This window comes from Dreissena polymorpha, chromosome 1, assembly GCF_020536995.1.
Source record: "Dreissena polymorpha isolate Duluth1 chromosome 1, UMN_Dpol_1.0, whole genome shotgun sequence".
In the NCBI taxonomy this organism is placed as follows: domain Eukaryota; kingdom Metazoa; phylum Mollusca; class Bivalvia; order Myida; family Dreissenidae; genus Dreissena; species Dreissena polymorpha.
Genome location: NC_068355.1, coordinates 83792772 through 83803385, shown reverse-complemented (window position 1 = coordinate 83803385; position 10614 = coordinate 83792772). Strand labels below are relative to the sequence as shown.

At 36.2% G+C, this 10614-nt stretch overlaps 1 protein-coding gene across 1 annotated transcript in view; it reads left to right on the top strand.

Annotated features, from left to right (window-relative positions):
* LOC127838430 (cleavage and polyadenylation specificity factor subunit 3-like) overlaps nucleotides 1-10614 on the top strand; it is a 38890-nt gene that overhangs the window by 1492 nt on the left and 26784 nt on the right. Inside the window, exons 2-7 of the mRNA XM_052366209.1 lie at nucleotides 993-1056; nucleotides 3212-3309; nucleotides 4557-4685; nucleotides 6067-6151; nucleotides 8568-8660; nucleotides 8997-9086. Coding sequence (XP_052222169.1) covers nucleotides 993-1056; nucleotides 3212-3309; nucleotides 4557-4685; nucleotides 6067-6151; nucleotides 8568-8660; nucleotides 8997-9086 — 559 coding nt within the window. The remainder of the gene's footprint in view (nucleotides 1-992; nucleotides 1057-3211; nucleotides 3310-4556; nucleotides 4686-6066; nucleotides 6152-8567; nucleotides 8661-8996; nucleotides 9087-10614) is intronic.

Genomic DNA, 10614 nt, shown 5'->3' with positions numbered 1-10614 from the left:
TTAAACTTTAACCTTCGTTGAAGTTTTATCATAACTTTTTTAATATTGAACATAGCAACTTGATATTTGGCATGCTTGTGTATGTCATGGAGCTGCATGTTTTGAGTGGTGAAAGGTTAAGGTCATCCTTCAAGGTCAAAGGTCAAAAAATAAATAATAAATAATTCATTTCTCCATTCAATCTCTTACTTACTTCTCGTGGAGCTGCACATTTTGAGTGGTGAAAGGTCAAGGTCATCCTTCAAGGTCAAAGGTCAAATATATGGCTTAAAAGCGGCGCAATAGGGGGCATTGTGTTTCTGACAAACACATCTCTTGTTCACTTAAATATTTATGAAAATCATTTTAGTTTGAAGAGCAGTAACTGCAATATATCACCATATAACAAAAATCATTACTCATTTGATATATAAATTTTACTTATCAACAGTAGTTATGATAACATATGTCAACACAGTAATTTTAGGGTGTGTGTAACAAAACTGTAAACACTTGTAAAGTCACATTTTAAGACACTGTTTTAATAATATTTAGGCCTATTTCCAAAATTGTTATGGTGTGTTGCACAACATGGATGCCATTGCAGGGCAGTTTTCCTTTTATGGCGATAGTAAAACTTAGTTAAAACTCTATCTGCAACATTTTTTGAAATTTGGTCAAATATTTGTCACTATGACTTCTCATATGAGTATGAAACTGGATGGCTTGAGTAAACAACCTTAAAAAAATTGGTCCATAGTTAAAAATTAAAAAGAAGCTTGTTAGCACTCTAGAAGTTGCATTTTTTGTCCAATCTTTTGTTCTAATTATCTCAGCTGGGTTCGAAAATGAAAATATACCTAGAAATTACATAGTTTTTGTTTCATAAAGTACCTGTATAATTTTAACTCCACCTTCTCAGAATAGTTAAGTTCCTTTAGATCTAAGTCATTGGCCATGTTGTTAATATTTGAATTTCCTATTTCATTAATAGCATTTCCGTATGTTTTCAGTGGAGCTGGGCAAGAGGTTGGTCGGTCATGTATTATGCTGGAATTCAAAGGGAAGAAAATTATGGTATAGTGTATTAAAGTAGTATTCAGTTATATTATCTGATATATGGAATATTTCAAAACTGTGTGAAAAATCTTTCTTTGAAAGAATATATCTGAAGCTTGCTCCAGTTCAATAATTGTGATTGCACAATTATGATGATGATTGTTTCTTCAAAACATAATGTTTAGTCTCACAATACATTTCATCTGTAAAATTAAACATTGAAGAGCAATCATAATTTTATTCTAGAATAATAAAAGAAGTGAAAGTTTAAAAAATATTGTTCTGCATGATTAAAGCCACACAACTTACATGTACTTGTCAAAGTAAATTTAAGTATAAATGAGGTAGAAATCCGTCGTTTTTGTGCTAAAAACTTAAAATAATTGCGTTTGTCGAAATGGACATTTACGTTTAGTTTCGGATTTAAAACTAAAAAAAAAAAAAAAATATTTGCTAACTAGGCTATAGATTTAAAACAATTGTGCACAATTGCATCTATATGTATTGATTAATAATAAACATGTATTTCATTTCAAGGTGTGTGGCTTTAAGTTAAAATATTTATTATTAACAATAATGCTATTTTACATGTACAGATAATGTGTTGACAAGATTGATGACATGTGTAGGCTGATGTTTATGTTGGGTTTGCAGCTAGGCTGTGAAATACATCAATGCTGGTAAATAACTTACTTTTCTATTAGCAGCTGGGCTGTGGCATACATCCACTCTGACATGTAACTATATTGTATTTGCAGCTGAACTGTGGTATACACCCAATATGACTAGAACTATCTTGTATTTGCAGCTGGACTGTGGCATACATGTACGCTCAATATGACTAGAACTATCTTGTATTTGCACCTGATCTGTGGCATACACGCAATATGACTAGAACTATCTTGTATTTGCAGCTGAACTGTGGTATACACCCAATATGACTAGAACTATCTTGTATTTGCAGCTGGACTGTGGCATACACCCAATATGACTAGAACTATCTTGTATTTGCAGCTGGACTGTGGCAAACACCCAATATGACTAGAACTATCTTGTATTTGCAGCTGAACTGTGGCATACACCCAATATGACATGTAACTATCTTGTATTTGCAGCTTAACTGTGGTATTCACCCAATATGACTAGAACTATCTTGTATTTGCAGCTGGACTGTGGCATACGTCCACTCTGACATGTAACTATCTTGTATTTGCAGCTGAACTGTGGCATTCACCCAATATGACTAGAGCTATCTTGTATTTGCAGCTGGACTGTGGCATACACCCAATATGACATATAACTAACTTGTATTTGCAGCTGGACTGTGGCATACACCCAATATGATTAGAACTATCTTGTATTTACAGCTGAACTGTGGCATACACCCAATATGACTAGAACTATCTTGTATTTACAGCTGAACTGTGGCATACACCCAATATGACATATAACTAACTTGTATTTGCAGCTGGACTGTGGCATACATCCACTCTGACATATAACTATCTTGTATTTGCAGCTGATCTGTGGCATACACCCAATATGACTAGAACTATCTTGTATTTGCAGCTGATCTGTGGCATACACCCAATATGACTAGAACTATCTTGTATTTGCAGCTGGACTGTGGCATACACCCAATATGACATATAACTAACTTGTATTTGCAGCTGGACTGTGGCATACATCCACTCTGACATGTAACTATATTGTATTTGCAGCTTAACTGTGGTATACACCCAATATGACTAGAACTATCTTGTATTTGCAGTTGAACTGTGGCATACACCCAATATGACTAGAACTATCTTGTATTTGCAGCTGGACTGTGGCATACACCCAATATGACATATAACTATCTTGTATTTGCAGCTGGACTGTGGCATACACCCAATATGACTAGAACTATCTTGTATTTGCAGCTGAACTGTGGCATACACCCAATATGACTAGAACTATCTTGTATTTGCAGCTGTTCTGTGGCATACAACCAATATGACATGTAACTATCTTGTTTTTGTAGCTGGACTGTGGCATACACCCAATATGACTAGAGCTATCTTGTATTTGCAGCTGGACTGTGGCATACACCCAATATGACTAGAACTATCTTGTATTTGCAGCTGGACTGTGGCATACACCCAATATGACTAGAACTATCTTGTATTTGCAGCTGGACTGTGGCATACATCCAGGACTCAATGGGTTTGCCTCGTTGCCCTTCCTTGACCTGGTGGACATAGAAGAGATAGACCTCCTGCTGGTCAGCCAGTACGTGCACATATTACTGTTTTGAGCTGTCATCCTCTTTATTCAAAATTATGTTTTTTTGACTAACATAATTTTGTTATACCAATCAAGCATGTCCTTTTATGCTTATTTATTAACCAGGTTTTCCAAAGGAAAAAACTGGTTATTAGATTGGCGAATGTCGGCTGGCAGGTGGGCGGGCGGAACAAGCTTGTCCGGGCCAAAACTTTGTAGTTCATTTTGAGTTTTTTAAATCATTTGGAACATTTGTTCACCATCATTAGACAGTGTGTCGCGCGAAAGAATTAGGTCGATTTCTCCAAGTTTAAGGTCACACTTTGAGTTGAAAGGTCAAAAATGGCCATAAATGAGCTTGTCCAGGCCATTTATATGTCATTCATTGTGAGATTTTAAAATCATTTCGCACATTTGCTCACCATCATAAGACGGTGTGTTGCTGGAAAGAATTACGTCAATGTCTCCAAGGTCAAGGTCACCACCACTCAAATAGATTGAATTTGAAACAAGGGGTGTAACTATGAACAATCCGTAACAATGCACATTTTGAGTTGTCTCCCTTTATCAGACTTTTTTCCAAATTGAAATCAAGGTGGCCACGAGTACAAATAGATTGAATTTGACACAAGGGTGGTAACAATGCTTATTTTGAATTGTCTTTCTTTATCAGACTTTTTTCCAATTGAAACCTGGTTTTGTAACAATTTTTGTCCCTTGTTATCTATGGATTGTCCACATAATGAAGCAATCTGTACTGCTTTTAACCCTGTGCTCTAAGCAAATAAGTAAGTGTTAGTTTGTGAACATCTATGGTGTATATTTGTTGTAGATTGTAGTACCATGGTGTTGTATATGTGTTGCAGGTTACAGTGTTGTGGCTATGGATACGGTTACAGTTCTATGGAAGTGTATGTGTTGTACAGAATACTGTACTGTGCTTATGTATGTGCATTGCTGGTTGCAGTACTGTAATGTAGTGCTATGTATGTGCATTGCTGGTTGCAGTACTGTAATGTAGTGCTATATGTGTGTGATGCTGGTTGCAGTAGTTTGGTAATGTATGTGTGCTGCATGTTACAATGATGTGTTGATGTATGTGTGCTGCATGTTACAATGCTGGGGTGATATATGTGTGTTGAAGGTTACAATGCTGGGGTGATGTAGGGGTTTAGAAGGTTACAATGCTGGGGTGATACGCGTGTGTTAAGATTTACAATGCTAGGATAATGTATGTGTGTTGCTGGTTTTAGCTTCCACCTGGACCACTGTGGGGGCCTGCCCTACCTACTGGAGAAAACAGGCTTCAAGGGACGCTGCTTCATGACTCATGCCTCCAAGGCCATTTACCGCTGGCTCCTCTCAGACTATGTCAAAGTCAGGTGCGTACCACCCAGTAGAGCTACGTTCTCTCATCAAAAGGTGCACCCAGTCTTTTTAAATGTCTATGATCCCAACTCAAACCTCTTTCAAGGACACAGTTTTTGAATGATTAGCAAGATATAGAATAATGCTTTAAGGTGAAGATCTAAGAAAAGCAGTTGTATAGGTATTTGTATTTTTGCAGTTGAGTACTTTGTGGACAATTGATGTATAAACAAATAATAACAAATCAAAGATTTCAAAGCGGTTGTTGTGCACACTTCATGATACAAATATCAGATCATCATGATATTGGATTAATCGTCATGGCAAGATTAACATATATTTACCAATATTCTCTGTAAAGTTTATTTTTGACTCTATAATTTTTTTTTTTTTGTTTGTTTTTAGCTCGACTATTATATATGAAATATATGTAGTGGAGCTATCCTACTCACCCCGGCGTCAGCTTTGCCGTTGCCGTTCCAGTGTCCGTTTGCGTGCAAATGTTAAAGTTTGCGTACTACTCCAAATATTTTCAATGTCCCTTGACATATTGCTTTCATATTTTGCATACTTGTTTACCATCATGACCCCAACCTATAAACAAGAGCCAAGAGCAGACAACTGTATCAAGCATTTTGACAGCATTATGGCCCCTTTTATACTTAGAATATGCATATTATTAATAAATCTATGTTAAAGTTTGCGTACTACCCAAAATATTTCCTGTGTCCCTTGACATATTGCTTTCATATTTTGCATACTTGTTTACCAACATGACCCCAACCTATAAACAAGAGCAGACAACTGTATCAAGCATTTTGACAGAATTATGGCCCCTTTTATACTAAAATAATTGAACATTTTGCTTAAATTGCCATAACTTCTTTATTTATGATCAGATTTTATTAATACTTTGACAAAACAACACTTACCTGAATACCACAATGGATTCCACCCAAACAAAACTCCACGCCCTAACCCAGAATCCCTGCCCCCCCCCCACCCCCCCCCAAATTTTTTTATTTTTTTTCCTTTATTTTTATTTTTGAAAGATCATCTTATATATGACCTCACCCCACATTATACCCCCCTCTCGTCCCCTACACCCCCCACCCCCCCCCCCCCCCGAAAATAAAATATTTTTTTTTTTCCTTTTTTTAAAGAACGTCTAATAAATGACCACATCCCACATTATACCCCCCCCCTCTCAACCCTCCTACCCCCCCCCCCTCCAATAAAATAAATAAATTATTTTCCTTTTTTTATTTTTGAAAGATCGTTAAATTAAATTATTGAATATGAACAATTTCCCCATGATGGCTTACGTTATACTGTCAAGCACTCGAATAGTTGAGCGCGCTGTCCTCTGACAGCTCTTGTTATTGAATTTTTCAGTACTATTGGAACAGATGACATGCTTTACACAGACAAGGATATAGAGAACAGTATGGACAAGATTGAAACAATTAATTTTCACCAGGTACGGTTTGTGCGGTTTTAAGACCTTATCTATATTGCCCCCCTTATAAAGAAGTGCTTAAAGTGATCACCTTTTGGCATCTGTTGTCCTGTCCAACATTTTTAGCTCACCAGACTGAAACAAGCTTATTGTGAGCTTTTGTGATCATCTTTTGTCTGTTGCCATTGTCAAAATTTGCCCAGTGAATACTGCAGGCATAGCTGATTGCCAAATGTTAATGAAACATTTGTCCTTCTAATATCTCAGGGGAGTTCGGCAATATGGTCATGTGTGGTTAAAGAAAGATCAATTTGTAAAATAAACAGAACAGCTTGAGTGCCCTCTTGAGAAAACATTTACTGTGAAACCATTATTATTCGTCAGACATTAATTTTTGTCTTTTTCGTCCTTCGACCGATGGACGAATTCAAGATCCTAACGAACAATCATGTCCCATATTTGAAACAAATAAGACTGAATTACCGTAGGCTTGAGGTATTTAAATCCAGCGTGATCCACGCATATACACAGGGCTCGAAATTAACACTCGCACACTCGCAAAATGCGAGAAAAAAAGATTGCAAGGTAACTTATAAGCCACTTGTATTTTTTGCGAGTAAAGAAATAGTTTAAAAAACGAGTTATATTGCTAAATGCGTTCGACAGCATGAACGCTAAACCGTAGGTCAATTTTTTGAACGTCCGAATAACCATATGCGGAAGCGCGCACCTTGTTTGTAGACTGGGATACTTATAGTACAGATACCCGGATGGTATTGATACAAAGAACATGAAACAGTCGACTATTCACACTCAAGTTAAATCCGATTTTGACACAAAGGGGTACAGTGTACTGACAACTGACATTTTCTGTAAAACGCGAATGCAATAAGGCTGTATTGAATGCGTCGACTTTGTTTAGGTATCGAATGCGTCGACTTCGTTTAGGTATAATAGTGTTGATTAGCGCTAATTGTTAACAACTTTATTACCCATTGTGTGTATTGTGTTTTTCAGGAGTGTTGCAGATTATACAGCCAACACGCGGCGAATCCGGATTTAAGACAATACTATTTAACGCAATTATAATATGACGATGTGTGATCAACACCTGACTGAAATATATTCTGCGCTTTTATTACAAATTAATAAAGAACATATTGATTTGTGTTTGGTTGTCCGTGATTGTAATGGAAAAAGACTAATTGGCAATTGGCTGTGTTGTTTAAAACACTCATTAACGGTTATTCAGTCCCACTTATCCGCTAATCATAACAAAGAACGTGTCAATGACATAAAATAATAAGGGACAGTTACTATCACCTGAAATAACAGACTTGTTAATTGGCATATGCCAAACAAGGCCCACCTCCTGCAAGTGACTACCAAGTGTCACCCCTCTTTCCCCAGCACGATTTTTGCGCAACCGCGTATTACATGTATTACAAACATTACAAACAAATTGGACGTTTTTTTTCAATACCAGAAATGGACGAATTTAAGTGCTGACAAAATAGTCATTTTTTAAAAAAGGACGAAATTTCGTGCTGACGAAAATAAATGGTTTCACAGTATTACCAAACCATTATTTTGTCCCAATGTTGTATGGGTTGAGCTTGAAACTGGGTCACATGAGCTTAAAAACTAGATCACTAGTTTTAATTAAAGGAATGGCTTGTGAACACTCTTGAAATTTAAGAAACGTCAGAACAATTTCCCAAGTTATATTTGAGATAATCTCAGTCAAGTTTGCAAGTGGTTCAGGTTGGATAAAAAAACTAGGGCTCTAGGTCAAATAAAAAGAAGCTGATGAACACCTGAACAAAAAGTGCTGATGATGAGCTTTTGTGATAACATTTTGTCAGTCATCAATAGCCAGTCTTGCTTGGACAGTCATGCATTGTCAACATTTACCTTGTAAACACTCAAGAGACCACATTTGTTGCAAAATGTCCATGAAACTTGGTCAGCACTTTTGTGTTAATGATGTATTGTATGAGTTTATAAGGGGGTCATGAGAGATGGAAAACAAGGTCAAATTCAATAAGAGCTTTTGAAAACTTTAGAAGTCATATTTTTATTTATCCTTTAGTCATGAAACTTGCTCGGACCATTGTTCTTATTATATCTCTGCAGAGTTCAAGTCAAATTTTGTATCCAATCTTAATGAAACCTGCGATGAACATTTTTTGTTTTTTCCTCAGTCAAGTTTGAAAATGGTTCTTGTTTTTTGAAAAGTTGGTTTTAAGAGGAAGGACAAATTTTCCTTTTATGGTTAAATTTAAACCTTTTAGAAGTCACATGTTTTTGCCCAGTCAGCATACATTTTTTTCAAAATATGTATTCTTATGATTTATCAGCTGTTTGCAGGTAAAAAGCACGGTCAGAAGCCACATTTATTAACAGTGTGACTGCTGTATGTTGTTGTTTCTTGCAGGAGGTGGAGGTTGGAGGGGTGAGGTTCTGGTGTTACACAGCAGGCCATGTGCTCGGGGCAGCCATGTTCATGATTGAGATAGCTGGAGTAAAGGTCTGTATGCACTTTACGTATAGCTGTTCATTAGGGTGTATCTTAATGAATAAAAGTATCAGGATAGTGTACTTCAACCCTCCATTACACGATGCTAGTAACTTTAGTAAGAAAGAAGCTGTAACAAAATTGACTGAAAATAACAATATTTAGGACTTGCTCAACACTTAAAAAAAAAATTATTTGCGTCAAAACTTGTGAAGAGTAAAAGAACCGTCAGAGCACATCTATGGCTGTTGTTTTAGGTCTAACCTGAGTGTGCGTTGTAGGTGTTGTATATGGGAGATTTCTCCACTATAGAAGTTGTTCTAGGTCTAACCTGAGTGTGTGTTATAGGTGTTGTATACAGGAGACTTCTCCTGCCAGGAGGACAGACACTTGTGTTCAGCTGAGGTGCCAAATGTGCATCCCGATGTCGTCATCACTGTAAGTCACTTTATCACATTCACTCCACTCATTTAAAAACATCCTTTGACACACCTTAAATAACAGGTTAGTAAGCAATTATCACATTTTCCAGCATTCTGATTTAATAGGGAACCGCTCTCATGGCCTGTTTTCCATTTCTCATTGAATCCAAAAATTATGCAAATTAAAACATAAATATTCATGACTATACTACAATTTTCTAAACAATTAAATAAAAATAAAACTTCAAACACCAGAATGAGGACATCAGTTCTGGCCTTAAGAGCGTTAAAAATTACAGTTTTTATAATCATAGTGTTGTTATTATAACCCGTTCGTTTTTTGAATTCATATCGTCGCTGTCGTTCTCAAACCTCGTAGCTACAAAATGCCAACTTTTCAGGAGAGAGAAAAAACCGTCTCATTTTTTTATAACGATGTTTTAGAAATTGAAATTCTGTAAAAATACCAAACAAATGAAGCTGCAAAATACGGTATAAGCCGTAGACGCGTAAGTCATACTGATAAGTCATACTGACAGTCAGACATGGTAGCTACGATATTTTGTCACCACAGTTTTGTCATTTTTATGAGGTACGACATTTCGTCCTGATAGGAAACCTCGTAGTTGCAAATAAAAAAAAAAAATATAAAAACGTTTTTTTCAAATTTGTCCAAACGAAACGACGTACCTATAGGTGAAATGGCGTCGCTACGACTTTTCGCCGGGAAAAAAGCCAACAATCATTCTACAACATTTCGTTACGTGGCTTTTTCAAGGGCTCTGATTGGCGTAGAGCTACGAGATATAGCACAAAACACGCGCCAGTCTTCATATATTCGGAAAAGACGAAAAAAATATTTTGAAAATTTTGGAGCTACGAGGTTTGAGAACGACAGCGACGATATGTGTATTAATTGTTTGAAAAATTATTTCTTATTTATGCATAAACGGCGTGCCTCTAGCTGTCTTTTACCTGGTCAGAAGCAAAGCACTTTTTGCTATATGCAAACAGCATAAAACATAAACAGCCCTAGAGTAACTCGCAGGCTGTGGTGGCTTTATGCTGTTTGCTGCTGATCAGTATCTTCAAATTCGAAATGACGCCTTTAAAACTTGAATCTAGTTAGTAAGGTCTTAAATGTTATATGATTTTCCAAGGGACTTCAAAAGCATGAAATATATTTTCAAGTTTTTAAGTGATATACAATTTTGAGTGTTAAATGGATATACAACTTTTGAGTTGTTAAGGGTTTGGGATATTGGACTTTCAGTATTTAAGGGATATAGGACTTTAATTGTTTAAGGGATATATGACTTTCTTTGTTAAAATTGATATAGGACTTTAAGTGTTAAAGGGACATACAACTGTCAGTGTTAAAGGGACATACAACAGTCAGTGTTAAAGGGATATACAACTTTGATTGTAAAAAGGATATATGACTTACATTGTAAAAGGGATGTATGACTTTCAGTTTTAAAGGGATATATAACTGTCAGTGTTAAAGGGATATAAGACTTACATTGTAAAAGGGATATACGACT